Below are 20,574 nucleotides of genomic sequence, written 5' to 3'. Positions count from 1 at the left end.
CATCATTAATTTGAAGGAGAACACATTTTCAATTTGGAGGTGTCTCAGTAACTCGCTTGCTAACACGAATGCTCGGTTCCTACACACGAAACGATTCGTTTTGCTTACGGACGGAAATTTTTTGACACAAGCCTCATAGGTCAATATAGGTCAAAAAATAGTTTGTCTTAACAAATCGTATCTTTTATTTTTATAGGAACCGGGCTTCGGCGAAGCATTATATACTTCACCGAATAAAATCTCCATCTTAATGTATCAATTAGGTCGGTTCATTGTTTTTGTAAAAGTATTTTAATATCAAAATTGTAAGGAGCTCCGAATAAATAATCTCCAGGTCCTTTAATACTGACAAATAGCAATATCTATAAAACAGGTAAATACTTCAATAATTACTCCCTAATATCTGTATGTTATGATAAAAAATTTAATGGAGATGCCTACCAAAACTCCCATTCCCCCTCATACAATTCTATTCTCAAAAATATTGTAGTAAACTCATATTTGATTACAAGTTTATAACAGATTTGATAATGAGTAAAGCCTGAAATTGACACTTTTAGTACACTCGTGATAAACACGTACTGCTAAGTCGAGTATCAAAAATAGCTCTCCCCCTTTCCGGCCTGTGTCCCGAATGGCGTCAAGGTTAGTTTCCCTGACTGACCTTCTGATTACGCTTTGGTCTTTCCGGTTCAGTGCTTGCGGACACAAAGCACTCTATGTTCTCCACTACAACCCTGCATCTCGTTTACAATAGATGATTAACATATTATACATACATATATTCATATTCCCTTAAAGCGAAAAACGTTAAAAGTTAAATGTTAATTTACAATATTTGAAAACCCCCTATATTAAAGAAAAGGTAAACTACTCATATTAGTCAAGCAAAACATTTGCAAGGGTAAATTCATTACAACAAAATATATGGATTGTATGATATTGATTACAAATATTCGAAATTAAAATATATTTTTTGGTGCTTGACATTTTTTTGTGACCAATTCTGAAACATAATGACATCTACATATGAAAATTGCAAATCTTCTTGAATAACACGAATTTATGTAAAGTATACATGCAATTACCTAGATGTTAATTCAAGCTATAAAACCATTTTTGATTTCTTATTGTGAGTAAATAATTATTAGGGGATAAAACTATTTCACAGAGTTTTCCTAATATACAGGTTAATATTATAATACTTTAAAACTAATTTAATCCAGCAGGCCGCGACGCGCCTAAATTATTTACTTTATGAACATTAGACATTTTAACCGACTACAATTATTAAGGAGCCGGTTCTCAATTCGACAGATTTTTTATCTTCGTTACTCGATTTCTCGGAGACACCAATGGAAAATTCTTTTGTATGAAAGGTATATTTGCCATTGTGATCCCGTTGTTATGAAGTCTCAACAACTATAGAAATCGTGGGTTACTCTCGAAAATTGTAGCCACGCACCGAGCTATACATACTTATGTGTTTAATTAAATGATAAAATTTGATTTGTGTATGTGCTTAGCATACCTATACAGACGTGATGACATTATGTTACTAAAATAAAATGTATTCCTAAATTACTACTACTTTTCCCTCGTTTAGGTACTTCATTTACCTAATCACAACCCATTTGAGCGCAAATGATCCGGATTTCACTGTTTATGTCTAAATCATAAGATCCAGGATCTGAGAATAAACCTAAACAGGGTAACATCGTTGTATTCTATGTTTTACTATTTCTATAGATTGCATTACAGGTGATGCCAAGTCGCAAAATAAATTTTCCTTTTTGCAATAAATAAAAGATAACTACATAGATAATAATTACCTTTCTACGCCCATATCTACTAAACTGTTCTTCCAAAAATGTGGCATAATGCAAAAGATATAACTGACGAAAAATTGCACACAAGGTCGAATTGAGAACCTAATTACGATGAACGTGGTTATTGAGAAAAAGGAATTGTGAATTGAAGAATATGTTATGCAAAAAACTAAATCAATATTCGTATGCAATCTACATGCTCTCAAAAACCGTTAGTACATCAACACTTCTTACAGCCTATCATGGGTACGTTACCCCTCTTTTGATGTATGGTGTTATGTTCTGGGGCAACTCTGCAGATAAAGAATTGGTATTCAGAGCGCAAAAGAAATGCGTTAGAGCGATGTTTAGGATGCAGCAGACAGAAAGCTGTAGACCAATATTTCCTAAAATTAAAGTCCTAACACTTCCCTGTTTATATATTTTGGATATGATTATGTTTGTCAGAAATAACAGCAACTTTTTTGTTAAGCTAAAAAGCAAGAGGCATCAATTTAAAATAAGCTTTATTTCTAACAGAACTGGTCTTTTGAATAATAGTGTGTTTTGCATGATCCCTAGAGTGTACAACCATTTACCTAACTCCTTACTCAAAATATCTAATAATAACATTTTTAAAAATCAAGTAAAGAAAATACTGATAGACAAATCGTATTACTCAGTAAAAGAATTTCTTGATGATAAATTATAACAAAAAAAAAACTGTTAATCGGAATATAAACTTATTTATCTGTATAATCTGAATATAAAACTAGTACGGAAGAAACATTGTATCATAATATATAAATAATTAAAACAATTTAGTGACTATTTCTGCTCTTTGACATTATGTATTATTTTGTATTTTTTTGTTCTATTAGTATTAAGATTAATAACCGAATGTAATATTATTAATTATTGTAAGATTGACATTTTTGTAATTGTATGGACTATTTTTTTTTTTCTCGATATGTTTGCATGTAACTGTTCGGTTGCAACAAATTTGCATGGCGTGAGCCTGATTATGGCGATTTATAATTTATTTTAAGAACATCTTGTATACTTACCCATATTCTGCAAATAAAGAATTTGAATTTGAATTTGAATTAACGTCGTATCTTCCTACATCAGTGCCGAATTAACCATATAGGGCCCTGCGTCTACGGGGCTCCTCACCTAGATCTAACTGAAGGGCTGTAAAAGTCCTATGCTATCGACACTGACATTTATTTGCGCTCTTTACCTTCTTTTAGACTTAACCAGTTTTGGAGACAAAGGGACCCCGTGACAATTTGCTACAGACCCCATGCTTTCCGAATTCGGCACTGTCCTACATAAATATTCTTATAGTTTAATTTAACAATGGCCTCATACTATGGATGCGAGATTTCTAAGTAAAATATATCTAACCCTAATGATTTTGAATTTTGATTATTTACACGGTCGAGTGTGTATGTAGGCATAGCTACTTGTTTCAATCGGTATACATTATTTATTTAACTTTCTATTAAAAACAGTCTAGTCGGACAAGCCTATTTCTTACCTATGTTACTATGTAGTTATAATGATTAATATTTTTATTAAAGATCTAATTTATAACGGAAATACATAATTATGTTTCATTACAATACTATATTAACTATTAAACTATGGCATAGTGCCCTTGTCGCAAAAAAAATGGACCAAGCCCAGGTTTAATGAATTATATACCGAGATAATAATCGTGTTATGTATGTAGGTAAAAGATATTCATTAGAAAAACTATAAATTTATAATATGCCTTCGATCTGGTAACATCTTCGTCTCAGTTTACTGTAAAAGTTTCCTTAAAAAATATACATACATATGTATGTATTTAACGGCTTTATATATTCTTCTGCGTTTGCTTTATAAATTTTGCTGTATATATATCTTCAGCTACTTTAATATAAGAATATAAATATTTTATGGCATGAGTACAGCTAATATTTTTTTTAGTCAGCTAAGATCAATATTTTCAAGTTCACTTGATATACTACAGAGATTAAATAGGTAAATGCTATCCTTATATCTTACTAATACAGTTCTCAAAAAGTTACTGTGACTATCTTAAAATGCAGAAAATAGATCAGAGTATCATAATTTTATTAGAATTCATGGCAGATTTTGATTACACGCACGCATTTTGAGTACTTAAACAAAATCTGCCAAGTGTCGCGGCCTGCAAAACTACGAATACTTATTTACTCAACCAATTTTCCATACTCGGTTACAATCATTTAACCGTTCAAGTCTCCGGTGCTTTCGGATTTTTTATTACGCGGTACCATGAATCTCTTGAACGGGAACAAGACGAATGGTATTTTTCTTGTCTCCTCCTGTGTTTCCTGTGTCGCTTGGGTTGGTACCTCGGGAACAGAAGCCGTCCTGGTGGGGCGAAGCTCACGCATCTCTATCTCCTCGGGTGGTTGAGACTGTGCCCTCTGCACGCGGCTGTTGTCGAATGTCCAGCGTTCGATGTAAGGCTTGGAGCGGTTTCGTCGTCCGTCACTCGCCATTTCAAAGCTTTCCCCGATTATGGATGACGCCTCTGTGGTACTTACGTAAGAAACTGACAACAATGAAAAAGGAAATATTTAGAGTAAATGTAACGACAAGTTATGTTTATGAGTCGTTACAGTTATTCTTCTCATATTTGTAATATGACTAAAAAGCTATGAACCTTCCAGTCCGAAGTTGCCTATAACCCAATGGCCCAAATGGCCAAATGGTAAAAAGGGGAACCCCATTTACGAGTAGATTATCCCCACAAACATTTACCGAAGGTACATAATAGGAAGAGGTGAAATGACAAAAAAGTGATTATTGTTTGGAACAATATCATGAAATAAATTATGATTTCATTAAATAAACACTATTTCAATCCTCTAGGTAATTGTTTGCAGATATGTATCTACTTTATTGTAGTAACATAACAATAATATAAATAGTTATGAACACGTGTAAGTACCTACCTTATTATCAGACCTGTATAAAATTATAATATATATGTATCTACTTTATTGTAGTAACATAACAATAATATAAATAGTTATGAACACGTGTAAGTACCTACCTTATTATCAGACCTGTATAAAATTATAATATTTTTCATATATTTATTTACGAACATTTCGATAAGTACATAATTTACAAAATAAAGAAACAATCCTATATGAGTGTTACTTAGAACGTGAACAATAAGTAGATATTTCGCCCAATTAAATACGTTTGGAGTATCTTTGAAGAGGCCTTATTACATTAGAATTCCATATTACTGCGTCATACTTATATACTTGTACCCACTTAGTCTTACTTGTTGGAACTGTTATTCGAAATAACAACATTATTTTCGAATATATTGTGTTGTAGTATCTCAGTACTGCTGGACAAAGGCCTCCCCATTTTGTCTCCACAACTCTCGATCTTTGGAGTGGTTATGGGCGTCCAGGTTATCGTGCAAAATAAGAATAAATAAAGTTTACACAGCAAACTTCTATCTACATCAACCAGGAATTACACTAGTTATTTATTATCAGTCAGTATATTTATGTAGTAAGCTGGAGTGATGAATTACTTAATTAATTCTTACGCACGGTTTACTTGAGGAACCTTCAGTTTAGTTTACTATAAGTTAATTATACTTAAAACCTAAAAAAATTAAAAACATAACATATAACTAGTGATAATACTAACTTAGCATCCGAGTTCAAATCGTTTTTGGAGAAAGTTCAGTGTCAAACAATCAATGTTTCTTGTCTCCAAATTAACTCTAGGCTAGTTAGAAGCTTCCTACTATGCGTGTACTACTAAATGATGAAGATACTAAAAAAATAAAAATGCTAGGTATAATTTGTTTATTACAGTGCATAAAACTCTCATGTTTTACGAGTTTGCGTTAGAAGCAAAAAAAAATCAACAAACATGCACATTTGCGTACTACAAATATCGGACCACCCCTCAGCCTCCCACTGGCAAACATAAACACAATAAACGCAACCAGTTGAAGCGTAATATCGCGCCGGTTAATGAAAACTAGCAGCGAACCGATGACTACTAACGGTTTAGCGTTAACATCGACACACAAGCCCCCTGGCACAGGACTGTTCGAATTTGTAAATACCTGTGTACGCGGCGTAGCTATAGCGGCGCCGGCCCGTTGCTGGTTGGACGTTGCAAACTACTCCACCTTTGTAAATTCATATCACATATGAGGTGACGATTTTATTTACTTTCATGGAGCATAGAATAAGTCTCTTAATTATAACACAAATTCATACTACCAACATACCTAATTCACACAATGCAATGGCTCATCTTTCTGCACTGTTCCCAGTTTACTTGGGACCAGTTATTAATTTCCATTCCTCTGTCGGAAGTCGTACTAACATGCACTCCCTTCTTATTCGCCAGGCAAACTCCATGTTCTCTTTGGTCTACCTCTCCTTCTTTTTGTACCCACATTCACACTAACACTCTTTGTAGCATATGTTTAATTCCTTCTCATCAGACACCAATACAACAATAAATGCTGGTCCACTTTCACATTCTCTCTCACAACAACAATCTAACATAATTATTCCTTACTTTATTATAACGAAAATGGGCAAAAATCAAAATAGACTCCTCCACTCTTGTCTAACTTTTACAGGCTTGTAAAATATTCCAGACACTAAAATTCTCTGAAGCATATATAAAGTACACAAATCCCCATAAGTGCCCTTATTTCTTGAGAAGTTGTTTATTTCAAGTTCGTATCAATGCCGTTAGTTGAGTATGATGTGCGCGTGTATCGGTCTGGTAAACATGAAAGAATACTCACTTGTAACGCTGCTCGCTCGGCCAGTATTACGACAGGTCAGGTTCAGGTCATCAAATCTACGAACTCGGTTCCGAAGCCACGGGATTGACTGGCACAGCTCTCGACGAAAGTTTTGACCGGACAGGCAGTACAGTAAGAAGTTAATGCCGAAGTTGGTATTAAAGAACATCAACGCCAACTGCTGCAGCGCTGCCCATCTGCCGCTGTACTCGCCAGAACTCTACAATAATACAAGATTTTGTTAAAAAAACATTGATAGACACATCTTTAATACCTAGTTGAACGAGGTTCATTAAATATTTGCGTTCGATCATGAGCTGAACGTGAGTACAAAAACCGCACGCATTAACTTCACCTTTTGAGAAGTAGGTTCTAAGTTCAACTGTTCCACGAAGTTCGATTGACTGCTGTTTTGGAAAATATTCAAAAAGCCTGACCCAACTTATTTTATACCCTTTTTACCGTTATTCTTAATTTTTATTGAAGATTTCAATAATAAATAGTTTCATTCTTGATTCCGAAGCATGTTTGTCTAATTATTTTTCAATTATCTTTTATTCAGTTCTTTAAACGATTTCATCAATAAAGATCAGTGAAGTTATATAAAAAACCCATAATTGGGGGAGACGTAATCTGCTGTCATACGATTTCTATAATTCCATTCAATAAAGAGACGTCTAAACGAATATCAGGCGGGCAAAATAAATATTATCGACACTTAAAAATCGGTATGTTCATTTAAATGACTGCGCATTTTCTTTTCAATCGATTGGCATCAGGTGAAATTTCCGCCAGATCTGTGTGATTTTGCACAAGTGTATTGTAGCGTAAGTGTAAGCGGTGTTGCCACAATGGATGATCGATTCGTCAAAGAGCTTGCTGCAGGCACGCAAGCCTAGCGTGACTGTAACAACAACCTCAAACCGCGAAAGCATCAATTGAACCGTTCTGTTTGAGCTCTTTCAGTTATGTTGGTGATCGGTGCAGTATGTAGATATCTTCCGAAGTAATGTCGTTAAAATGCAAAGATACAAATTGAAAAGCACTGCCTGTACAAAACCAGACGGCTTAAGCATTCAAAATTCTCAAAGCAGCAAATCGCTATTCGAACGTTTTCCGAAAGCTAATTGGTGTTGGTGAGCGGTTCTATGAAAGACCAAAGAACTTTTGCAACTCGGTTTTGGCATTCATTCGGCTTCATTATTCGCTATGTAGGCGTTCTATAGCAGCTTCGGCGTGCCTTTTTTGACCTTTAACATTGACATTGACTTACATCACCAAAAAGTGATGTCGCTTATGATGTTATTGTATTTTTCTGTTTTATTTAGCAAAGGAGAATGGGCGAAATGTTTGGATGTTGGTCTACTCCCCCTCTAGTAATGAGTCATTCATCATTTGAAAGGTCTTTTTAAGCGTTACATTTTGTACTAACATACTACTTACCAAATCTTAGTACTTTAGATGTTAGAACGTGTTTAAGGTCTTCTTTTTATCGATATAGGCTTTCGAGATAGTTCTTAGATTCCTTCTCTAGTAATCAATTATATATCACTGGAAAGGCCTTTTTAAATAGAACATTTCGTACTAAAATACCACTAACAAATTGTCGGTACTTTAGAAGCTACAGCAGATTTTAGACATAGTTATTATTGGCTTATGTTTAACTGATCACCAGATATAGTAACAAATAGCAGACAAAAATAGTAAATGATCACCAAAATGAAACTCGCATTTTAATGTAAAACTATAACCAAAGTTTTAACACTTTGCTATCCTATTTAAGTGAAATTACTCCAAAATAAATCATGCGTAGGGGAGGGCGGGGTTCGACGTTCCGATTTTGGAGTAGGAAGCAATATGAACGTAATAAATAGATCTAAAATCTATGAATCCTGCATAAATAGATGCAGAATGTATCCTAGTTTCAAATTATATAGTCCAATTCATTGAAATAATAATATATTTTAGCGCAGTATCATTTTTCTGTAGCAAGTCGACAAGGAACAACTAGCCCCACGAAGGGGCTGGTTGTTCCTCAGCTGAGGTAAGTTGTTCCGCTTGTCTATTTCAATCATTAATAATATAAGATTAGTTGAAAAGGTATGTATAAAAAATTAGGCAAATCTAACTGAATATTTATGAAAGTTTTATTTATAAAAGTACAAAATTTTAATGTTTCTTACTTATAATGGCACAAAATTTTAAAGTTTTTGAAAAATCAACATCACGGCATACAATTTAAAGTATTTATTGAAAAAGAAACTATAAAAAATAATAACAAATATTAAAAAACAGCTTAAGATTAGTAACCATCTCTAACATTTATCAACTTTGACAAAACGTTTAATTAACAAAAATAGAAAATTCTTCCGCTGCAAAAGCTCAATTGAAACCTTGCCCCGTTCGGTTTTTCGTTTATAGTTTCTCATCCTAAAACAAAGATTTAATTTTATTATTTACGAATTTCATTAGGGAGCACGTTGTTCCGCGGAACAACTAGCCCCTCGACAAAGGAACTTTGAACCCCAAATCCCGTTTTCAATCTAACCTAGAATTATAATGAAATAGGTTATAAAAAGCTAACAATTATATTAAAAAGATAATCACCATAGTTTGTCCAACTGATACTAGCAAGTAACAAACGAATAGCTTGAAAATTTATTGAAATAGACCAAAAAGTTTAAAGACGAAAAAATTTACTTACGTGATGTTTTTGGTCACTAATCCATTACCACTCTCACACGCCGACACCGCGTCACTAAAATGGCTGACGCAATAGCGGGATGATTTGACGTTTCGCGACGCACTTCACACTTATTGCTATCTCTTTTCGTCATGGAGTTATTTGGATCGGAACAACCTTCCCCCGGCACTTTGAACCCCGGCTTCCCCTAAGCCAAAAATAGTAAATGATCACCAAAATTAAACCACCATTTTAAAGTAAGATTATAACCAAAGTTTTTAAATTCTGCTTATCCTATTTAAGCAAAATGAGTCCAAATAAATTTGGTGGTCGAATACAATTTAAAATGAAGTCGTGACTAAAATAGCTGGTACTCTGGTACTATTACATTTTTAGACTTTATTTTTCTGATGTTCAGTAGATATTTCTGGTTACAAAACTAAGGGTATCAAAGCATTTTATGGTGGTCATTATATTTGTTCCCGTTATTATTTCACTTAAGCCGTTCTAACTCCCTAAATACTAACAAATGACAATCGCCGCTATACAAGAAAATACTCCACATAACACAAGCTTTCTATTGATATATCACTTAATGCTAGAGGTGAGGTAGACCAAAACGCTCATTGTCCTTTGTTTTTTTTTTTTGCCGTAATACCCCAATTCAATTTTTTCATTCATTTCTCATTTGGTCTGTATATTAATTAAGTATTCTTATCAGAACTTCATTGTTTTATCATCGCGACCGTATAAGTAATAAAATGCGGTCGTGGAAACAACCCAGGCACAAAAACAGAGTTGCGTAATTTATATAATATAAAAAAATATAATTTAGTTCAAAATGTAGGCATAGTTTAAAACAAACAAATTAAAAGGCCTTTCTTTCTGAGTTTTATTCGAATGTAATAAAATGTGAGTGAATCGTATAATTTTCATTAATTTCTCATACGCTTTTATTTGAGGTACTAAACAATATACTATAAGATGGTAGCAGTAGATTATGGCTGTCATATGAAGCAGACACTGAAAAAATAAAAAAGTTCTCAGTTTGCCTACCTAACTTCACAGGAAAGGTGCCAAGAAGATTCTATTATCATTGTGGGTAGGGGAAGGGAGAGGCCTACTTCAAATCCGCCTCCTTGAGACTAAGACGAAAATGTACGGACGCCAACAGGTGGTTACGGCTAAATTCCAAAACAAAGATAGGGGGTTAGCTTTTCTGGAACCAATAACTTCGGTTATTATTTGATCACGATTAGAACAAATCTGCTTTACGGTTGTAGTCAGTAACTTTATTTATAACTCGAATGTTATAGGGTGATATATAATTAAGAGTAATCTTCTACGGCTTTATATAATTGGAGATTGATTGGCTCTTGAGAGAAGTAACATTCTTTTTGAAACCTTGAAATATTTTAAAGTATTTTCCTTGCTTGTGTCGTATTGAACCAAATTCGAAGAAATTGAAGTACAGGTCATATTTGAAAATTCTTTCCATGTTAAATAGCTCAGTTTCGGAGATGTAGAGTAAACAACTTACGGCCAGTTTCTTCATCAAACATAAAAGTCAAAGTAATTTCTAAGTAAAAGTAACGGTCAAATTCGTTTTTTCAAGGCTAAAAGGTGACAGCAAAACTAATAGAAAAAGCGAATTTTACCGTTACTTTTACTTTAGATATTACTTTGATTTTTACTTTGGATTTTACTTTTGATGATGAAATTGGCTGTTAGTAGGTAACTTTGATATCCATCTGTCTATCCCTTTCTTCTTATGAAAGCGTAAAGATATATGAAGCTAAATGTAATACCTAACATTGAAGTCTGCTCGCCCTTGAAATTGTGACAACATTGAATCTCTAAAGCTTCCTTACGAGGTTACAGCACAAGCGCAGGAAATAAAACGAGACCCGTTAATTACTAGCTAGGTACTTCACAATATAGTTTCTTTGCTATGATTACAAACCTATTTAAAAGTTCGTAATCATTGAAAAGTTATTTTAGCTTAGAATACTGAGTGCGACTGGGGATGGGGACAACAGTTTTCCAAGAGCAAAGTTACATTTTGCCGCTACAATACAGCTTATCTCGTCAAACGATTACATTGAATGCATCGTGTGGACCCCTCAGTGCACCAGTCCATTTCGCACTTGAACCGTTTGTTTCAAGTCGTCCCTGCTTGTCGCTTTGAACAATTTCACGAGAGCAGATCATTGTGTGTATTAGAGTTTACAGAAACGGTGTTTTAGCGCGTAGTCTAAAACTAAAAGGCATAAACTTCAGTTGGTGAAAGAACTTAAGCCGCAGAATGCTCCTCCAGTATACTACTCAAAGATTTCAAAAACCATTCAATTTTCAAAATACTTGTATTTTTTTGTTGCGATTTGAATAATGAAAAGGAGAACTAGATTTTTGTAACTTTAATTTATAATGCCGCGAGATTAACAATCGCAAAGCACGCTGCAGCAGAAACGCTTAGTACCTACTTCGTACAGTGTTATCGATCACGCTCTATTTCCTCAGATTATCGCGCAAAACATGGAACAATCGCCTTTGCTCAATTAACAACAACGGCTATCGCATCAAATTGGGGTTTTACACAAAAGTTATCTTAGCAGTTCAGCAGATACAGATTTTACAGTTCGCAGTGTCAAATAAGTTAGTATAGATTGCAAAAATATAGGATCTAATAAAAATAAGCTGTCTAGGCTCCTTATTTCCAACCACCACTAGTCATTCGAGTCTTCTTAAATAAGTACCTCCACATTGTAGTGACAACAGCTCTTACATAGAACAATGTGTAAAACTGGATATTTATATCTTTTATAAGGTAAACGTACCGATACTCGTCAGATTTCGGAAATCACTGACTTTGAAGCGCTACTGTGTGTTAAATATTCAATAGAAAATGAAAAATTTTGCATGAAGTGAAAGAGTATTTATTCGTTATTCTAAGTAACTAATGTTTTTTTAATCATTTTGATGGTTTTATGTAGTTATTAAGGCAAAGGTAAAAAAAGGGCGATTTGTACCAATAGTCGTCTGATTTGTACGGATACTCGTCAAATATTCCCAGTACTCGTCAACTTTTAATGCTAATGTAAACTCTCTGCTCTTGAACATAAAGTTCAAGTTATGTACATTTTTTTTTGGTTGAATTTGTTAAGCATACTTGTGCCTTTGAAACATTAGGTAGATAGATAAAAAACCAAATCTCTATTTAGAATAGCAGGTCATAATCTGTTAGAAGAGCAGGTATTCAATAAAACCGATACATAGGTAGTTGCATTTTAATTTATATTCCTGTCTATCAAACGCTTGGAATCACAAAATCAGTCTGTAAAATATATGTTATTTCTTAATCATAATAACCATGCAGTCATATGTAGCACGAGTAAAATAATTACTATTAAAATATTTAAATTGTAAAATAAAATAATTAGTTTTCACAAAAAATAAAAGCCACGTTCATGTATATAGCTTCCCGCGAAATAATTACTAAAAGTCATAAATATGTAGGTAAGGTTGTCATTCATCAAAATTTCTGAACTGCTTCATCATCATCATCATCATCATCATCTCAGCCATAGGACGTCTACTGCTTAGCGCATGCTAAGTAAGATTTGCAAAATTCTCTATAGACAGTTCAAACTATCTTAAAGGTATCAATCAAAAAAAATAAAAAAATATTAGGTACACCTAAGCGTTCAAACCCAATAATAATAATATCTAATAAGCCCCGCAGGGCATCTGTGGCGGATGACGGGTAGTAGCGGGGCGATATATCCGAGTGCTCCAGGGAGAGTATACTGTCCCCCATCTCCGGCCTGCCGGAGTGAAGCATGACGGGGGATAGATCTCCCGCCTCTTGGCTTGCCTTCATCGGCCGGTCAGAGTGGAGTCGCTAGAGCAGGGTTAGCAGCCCGCACGGAGGGTAGGTGCCTCGTGGCCGCTTATATACCTGTTGCCCTCTTGTTGCAATTTAGCGACTGATTCCCGGGGGCCCAATAAGTGAGGTGGCGAGTCTCCAACTGCCATTTTTACATGTATATAATACATTGTCATCGGCAGGTGCCATAGTTCCCGTAGTTTCCCCATTTCTAGTCCATTAGCATAACATCACAATAGCCCAAGTAGTTTTCATCCATAGTTAGCAATAGTTTAGCACAGAACCGGGGACTGTCCTTGGGTACATTTCTTTAGTGTATACAGGGATAATCGTCGGTTTTGTGTCACCATTTCATTAAAGTTGTCTCAGAAAGGCTTCAGCGTGTTGGCTTCGGCCCCACGTTCGCCTCCCAAAGATCCGGGACTCTATAGTCCCGAGGTCTGGTAGAGACATACAAAATATCGAATAATTAACTTCAATAATAAAATTGTAGACTTCAATGCGTCCGTATCTTGGCTACGCTTCGGTGATCTATTTGGAAAAACCGAAGGGTTTGTGCAATTATGGACGAAGTTAGCCTGACGAATAACTACCGGAGGTATATTATGAAGACGGCACGGTTGACATATATGTCGGGCATATCACCAGCTGGGTGAGTCTATCAGGCATATTATAACTGGTTATATCTGGTTGTTCTCGTTTGGCTAACGGTGAATATTTGCACAGGCATAAGCAAGTGGCCAGCAGCTTGCTCTTCAATACAAACTTGTAGATCTTGAGGTACCGTACTACAGGTACTCCGGCTGGCTGGAGTGAAGCATGACGGGACATAGGTCTCCCGCCCAGAGTGAAGTCGCTAGAGCAGGGTTAGTAGCCTGGCTCGGAGGGTAGGTGCCTCGTGGTAAGTGGCGAGTGGGCCGGTGATGCTGGACCCGTAGAGAGCACATGGTCTGCGTTTAAAGTCCGCCGAGGTATCCTCACCCTTCAGCCGCTCATATCCCTATTGCCCTCTTGTTGCTATTCAGTGACTGATTCCCCGGGGCCCGGTAAGTGGGCTGGCGATCCCCACCTGCCATTTTAATATGTATTTTATACATTGTCATCGGCAGGTGCCATAGTTCCTCATCATCATCATCCTCCGAGCTTTTTTTCCCAACTCTGTTGGGGTCGGCTTCCAGTGTAACCGGATTCAGCTGAGTACCAGTGCTTTACAAGAAGCGACTGCCTATCTGACCTCCTCAACCCAGTTACCCGGGCAACCCAATATCCCTTGGTTAGACTTACTGATGTTCAATGACGGCCGGGACCTACAGTTTAACGTGCTATCCAAAACACAGTCATTGGTGTCATTGGAGGATATACTTAGAAAATACATACAAACGTAGAAAAGTTGCATTGGTACTTGCCTGACCTGGAATCGAATCCGCGCCCTCATACTTGAGAGGTTGATTCTTTGCCCACCTGGCCACCACGACTTTTTTTCCAAGTGCCATAGTTCCTATAGTTTCCTATATCCTAATCCACTAACATCCCAACGCAATAGCCCAAGTAGTTTTCCTCCATAGTTAGCAATAGTTTAGCACAGAACCGGGCATTGTCCTTGGGTTCATTTCTATAGTATATATGTTACGGGTAATGCTAGAAGGTGGAGTAAACCTAGGTTTACCCGGGTTGACTAAGTATTACCCAAGCTTCTTGGGTAAAGTCCGAATAATAAGTAAAATAAATTTTAATTCGGGGTTTACCCATGCTCACCTAGGTCTACCCAACTCTGACTGGGTAATGTTAAAAATAAAGTTAGGTAGTTAGGTAGGATAGGAGTAAACCTAGGTTTACTCCACCTTCTAGCATTACCCGTAACATATATATACAAAGATAAAAGCATAGTGTAAGAACAGTCAATTTTTGCTTGCCACAAATTATAATCCAAGCGTAGTACAAACAAAGGCTAGTGCTAGACCTACTTGTACCCAAAGCGGTAGATCTTAATCGAATGGCGGAGGCCTACGGCCGCCAATATATACCTAAAAAAAACACTCGTAGAAAGTGCATACTTATAGAAAACAGGGGATTTAACCATTAAGAAACATATGAATTGAATCTAATAACATGAATGTGTACGTGCATCTAGAACCAGCAGAGTAAAATATACCCCTAAGAAAAAGCTTAAAAGAAACGAAGTTATATGAACAAATGTAGTGTAAACCTTAAATATGTTTGTTCTAGACAGTTAACAATTTTGTAAAAGTCCCGATATTAGCTATTTATTCGCATTTTGTACTGTAAAACACAAAATATCCTCATTATGACGAGTTTAGGTGCAACTTTGGAGCATGTCCCAGTAGTCGTCATAATAATTGTAAAATTGACGGGTTTTGGGTCAAATGGGGGTTTTAAAGTACCAATAGATGTCACATTAAAAAAATATATCTTCTATGTTAAATGTATTCCAAATTGCATATTACATCGTTAGCAAATAAACTTAACTATCTAATTAAACAAAGAAACATACTACAGACCCCACTGGAGTTATGTAAATCAAAACACAAAACCACGTGCTGAGTTTCACTTTTGACAGCTAAACTTCACGAAAAAACGATTTTGTTAGGGCACACACGTTTCAAATAACATATCTTAGAAGACGCGGCTGGTAAAACCCCGTATTGTTATTTCAATGGTGCAATATATTGTCAACAATATGTTGACATATAAACCGGCCCATTTTAAGTTCATTAAAAATAATAATAAAAGTTTTTAGATTAATTGACGACTATTGGGGCATGACGACTTCACCCGCGTTTACCTTATTGTGTATTATGACCATTGACATATATTCTAGCGATAGACAAGAACATCCATACAAATAATTTACCCGCTTATGTCGTCTGTTGACATCTCGTTGACATATTGTGATATGTAGTCATCCTCATTGATGTTAATTGCAGAAGTGACATAATATTTTCGCTCGTATTTTGCCTACATTATTCATTACTCAAAAAGTTTATATCTAAGTGAATTCAAAATCATGTAATATATTAAAACCAGGAACTTATTTACAGGGTTTTTTAATATTAATTACGATGTTTTTTTTCTTAAGAGGGCTATCACAAATTTTCGCGAATTTAATTATTTTTTCTTGAAAGTAAGAACATAGCATGACAAAGTGAAGTCTGTTTTCATTGATATTTTACCTACTGCCAGTTTTATGTCACATCTGTTTCTGCACGATTTTCTTAATCCATAATTTAAGATGGCGGGCGGGAACAAATTAATGCGTATTTGTAAAATTGAATTATAAATAAAAAGTATGATATACAAGCGTTGTAATAGCATGAACAGTGTGTAATTTTACTAACTTGACTCTCGAATAGTTTATATGTGTAAGTTTATACCTTGATATGTATTTTCTATTTTATAATTGTCGTTTCATAGACATCCATCTGACGCAGGTGTCAAAATCGCTCTGATTTGCCATTTTGGGCAATGCATAGTCTGCAGTGCATTTCAGTGTGGTAAGCTTTTTGTTCGGAACGTTCTATCTAGTACGTACTACGTAGTACATGTACATCGATGATTATGACGAACAGTTATCCCACTGCCACCTTTAGAAACAGTTTATGGCATCCTTAATTAAAAGTTGTTTAATAAGCTCACCATATCATAAGCATAAGCCAGGAGTCGCATTGTGTAAGCTGGAAGGTTGAGCACCACGAAGACCGTCGATACAATGAGCAGCATACGCGTGACCCGGTGTTGCGAGCGAAGCGGCGGCAGCGCGCGCGCCCCTGCCTGCCGACCTGAGCTGCCACTCTCCGCCGGGCACGCCGCCTGCTCCGCCTGCAACGCGCGTCTCTCGCACTCCAGCCGGTACACGCCAACAGTGATCCAAGCGTTCAGGAACACGATGATCCCCAACGGGAACGAGAAAGATACCAACGTATCCGCCAAATTGAATCGGGCCGCGTGCTCCATGTAATTCAAGTCTATGTTGCAATCGTTGATCGACGATGAAGCCAGTTGGATTAATGGTAAATTAACTAGTATTGATGAAAATACTAGTAACCCAATGATGAAACGTGCTCTGGCTACAGTACACATGCTGTTCCGTCGCAATGGATATAACACGGCTACAAATCTTTCAATGGTGAATGCCACTACAAGCCAGGCGCTCAAGCAGCACGATGTGTAGCTGCCGTAAACTATGATCTGGCAGAATCCTTTCCGGTGGAAAAAGTCGGTAATTCCCATTGCCAAGAGCCACGGAGGTAACAGATTTAGCAAAAACAGTGTATCTGACACAGCTAACACAGACAGATAAACGCTGGTGGATTGTAGCCGTAACTTGGTTGCGTAAAAAACATAGATGGAGATTATATTGCCAATGCTGCCGAGTAAAACAAGCAGAGGCGTATAATAAGTTGTTAAAGACGTTGCCATTAGTTCCACGACCACATCAAACACGTTATTTTGGATGACATTGGCCGGCGCCGCTGGCGCAGTTGAGTTTTGGGATGCCATAGCGCACAAGAAGACGTGTGCTGAAGGCGAGAGATCCGCGGGGACTGGCGCGAGCTGGGACCCTCGTCCCGCGCGATCTCCAGGCCCCTCACCATTAGAACAGGGCCTGCGCACTCTTGACACGTTCCCACTCCTGCACGAGTGCATCGTGGTACTCCGCTTGTGAACCTCCCACTAGCTCCGCCTCTAGCCGCCCAACTTTCATGTCACACCCACCGTGTTCAACAAGTTAAGAAAAATGTGTCCAATATTTTTAATTAAGTTTTCGAAGTCATTTGTATCATCTTCTTCGATAGTCAGAAACCAGAAACTCCAACAACTAGTCTCTACAGGAGGTATGGGGGGCAGTGGGGCCCACCAGTGCCTGCTAGGGCTGCGGGATTGTTCGAAAGAGTTACCGCGTCCCTGGTACGTAAAGATCTGAAGATAACATGATGGGTTCAAGTCAGTAAGAGTCTGACACTCTCTCACGCTGCTAACCCACAGCGGAAGAGTCATTTGATGTTCTCCCATCATAAAAGGATTGGGGTTGCCCTAACACTGGGATGAGGAGATAAGGCAGTCGCTCCATGTAAAATACTGATAATCAGCTGCATCCAATTAGACTTGAAGCTGACCCCAACATAATTAGGAAAAGGCTCGGCAGATGATATTACTACTTTGCATAAAACAAAATTGCTTTGCCTAAGTTTGCCTGTAAGGGCGAGGCCCCATTAGTGCTTTGCGTCGCGTCGTCGCAACGGAACAACGCATTGTATGCCACACCTGCGTTGCGACGATGCACGATGTCGCAGCACAAGAGCGTTGCAGTTCATTGTGTGTTTGGGTAATTTATCCCAAATGATGGGTTTTTCTTGGACCAATATGAGAAAATCTGTATCAATCTCCTGCTCACTCATGTTGTTAAAAAATGTCGTTTCGTTCGTCTAGCTTCCTCTTATAGCAGTGAATCATATCCGTCGTCGCAGTAGAGTTCCGACAATTCAGCGCATCACCCTCCCTCTCGCTTCGTCTCTCGTCCGTCGATCCGTTGAATTTTCGCGCGCGACGACGCTACGGTCAAATGGGTCATGTCGCAAAAATATATGGAAACCGACGCAGCGACGTCGCTGCGACGACGCAACGCAGCGCAACGCACTAATGGGGCCTCTAAAACTACCCAATATATTTAAGGCGACGAATTGGTCAACAATAATTCCATAACCGGCACGCGCATCTAAGGTGCCAAAAGGGGTCGGAGCGTCTGAGCGGGGCGAGGATAACAATACGCGCGCTAGCTTATAACTAAAAGTCGTAAGCGGCAAAATGGTTTTGTAATTTTATTATTTAGAAATGATAATTTGATAAAAATTCCTTCTACAATTTTAAAGAGTATGTATATACTCAACTACTAAAAAAGTTAAGAGGCTTAAATCGGTCCCGTTTGTCCATAATATGTGAATCTCTTTTTAAAAAGAGGTATGTTTGATATATTTTTCTCTTATAAAAGTTACCTAATCATGTTTCTACTTCTAACAAAATAAGGTTTATATCATGAACTTTCAGGTAACCAAGTTGGATTTTGATCCGTTTTGTATTTACTGAGAAAAATTGAGATCCTTGGCGCCAAAAATTCCAATTCGTCCTCTTAATTTTAATGTATTTGTAATTTATACTGAATATGTTATTCGTCGTAGCCAGCTTGTAGATCTTACTTCCTACTTCCTACTATCCTACTAATATTATAAATGTGAAAGTTTGTGAGAATGTATGGATGTATGTTTGTTATTCAATCACGCAAAAGCGGCTGGACCGATTTGATTGAAATTTTGTATGTAGATGGGTGATACCCTGGATTAACACATAGGCTATTTATCAACACACCACGCGGGCGAAGCCGCTGGCGGAAGCTAGTGACATATAACGGAAATCGGATAAATGGTCTCTAAGGTTGCTTCAAGCGCGATGACGACGCATACGGCTACGCCGGCCGTAGCCACAACAGTGTGACTACGGCGTAGCCGATTATTTCGACGTAGACCAGTGGTTCTTCAAAGAATTTCAAGACTTTTAAAAATGTCAAAGTCCGATAGGAGACGGGTTGTGATCGGCACTGCTTACTTTAATTTTGTTTTGTCGCAGCCAAAGGTACTGATCCTCTTCTAAATAGTGTTTATTTATGAAAAAGCGATATTTTAAAACACGTGGGTACAATATCTAAACAATAGAACGCTTTACACTAAAATACCGAAACTCTTAACATTGCCATCAATCATCAGTATAGCCCATTTAGAGCAGGTGAAAATTTTGTCAAATACGCATAGTTTTTAAAAAATGTTTTGATCTAACAAAAAAGTACATTAATAATTAATTAAAACTGCATTATCATTTTCCTGAAAATCACTTCAAAAACTTTTCAAAACTTCGACGAACTTTCTGCCAGCAATTAGTCCAAAACAAGGTTTAACCAATTTCTTAGCAATTGTACAAAATTCAAATTTAGAATACACTCTCACGCATGCTCGGCTAGCTCTTTTGATGCTAGAAACATACCTACTACAATCATTAAAACCCTTTAAAATACACGTAAAGTCCTTAAAACTAAGATTTCGCATAGGTGCCCGTTTTTTTTGCAAAAGAGTTTATTATGATTTATTCGATACTCTTGCGCCATCCCACCTTGCAGGTTCTGCTGTACTGCCGCTGCGGCTGCAGAGAATCTCAAACGGCGGAAATATAGTGGCCTTTTCGGCAACTGTATTTTCTACCCATTTGGATAGAAAATTGGTTGAAATCCTCTAGCTATCTAGGGTTCGAAAGCCCACATCCTATCTACAGATCTATCGAGGCGTCTGGATGA

At 36.9% G+C, this 20,574-nt stretch overlaps 2 protein-coding genes and 1 long non-coding RNA gene across 12 annotated transcripts in view; 1 reads left to right on the top strand and 2 right to left on the bottom strand.

Annotated features, from left to right (window-relative positions):
• LOC110379381 (protein furry) overlaps positions 1–20,574 on the top strand; it is an 85,205-nt gene that overhangs the window by 26,466 nt on the left and 38,165 nt on the right. The window lies entirely within an intron of this gene.
• Cnmar (CNMamide Receptor) lies at positions 2,249–17,998 on the bottom strand. Of its 2 annotated transcripts, XM_021339031.3 has the most exons (4): positions 16,872–17,998; positions 6,649–6,868; positions 5,950–6,015; positions 2,249–4,398 (listed from the first exon to the last, which is right to left on the bottom strand). In XM_021339031.3, exons 1-4 carry the CDS (start codon positions 17,880–17,882, stop codon positions 4,067–4,069), a joined length of 1,629 nt encoding a protein of 542 aa, XP_021194706.2. In that variant the 5' UTR covers positions 17,883–17,998; the 3' UTR covers positions 2,249–4,066. The 2 variants fall into 2 exon arrangements, with proteins under 2 accessions (XP_021194706.2, XP_021194707.2); XM_021339032.3 differs by lacking the exon at positions 5,950–6,015 and having other exon boundaries at positions 16,872–17,982.
• LOC135117013 (uncharacterized) lies at positions 8,774–9,500 on the bottom strand. Its single transcript, XR_010276579.1, has 2 exons — positions 9,353–9,500; positions 8,774–9,078 (listed from the first exon to the last, which is right to left on the bottom strand). It is a non-coding gene; the product is annotated as an uncharacterized LOC135117013 (long non-coding RNA).

The sequence above is a fragment of the Helicoverpa armigera genome, chromosome 1, assembly GCF_030705265.1.
Source record: "Helicoverpa armigera isolate CAAS_96S chromosome 1, ASM3070526v1, whole genome shotgun sequence".
Taxonomy (NCBI): Eukaryota; Metazoa; Arthropoda; class Insecta; order Lepidoptera; family Noctuidae; genus Helicoverpa; species Helicoverpa armigera.
This window is presented reverse-complemented; position numbering and strand designations above follow the sequence as displayed.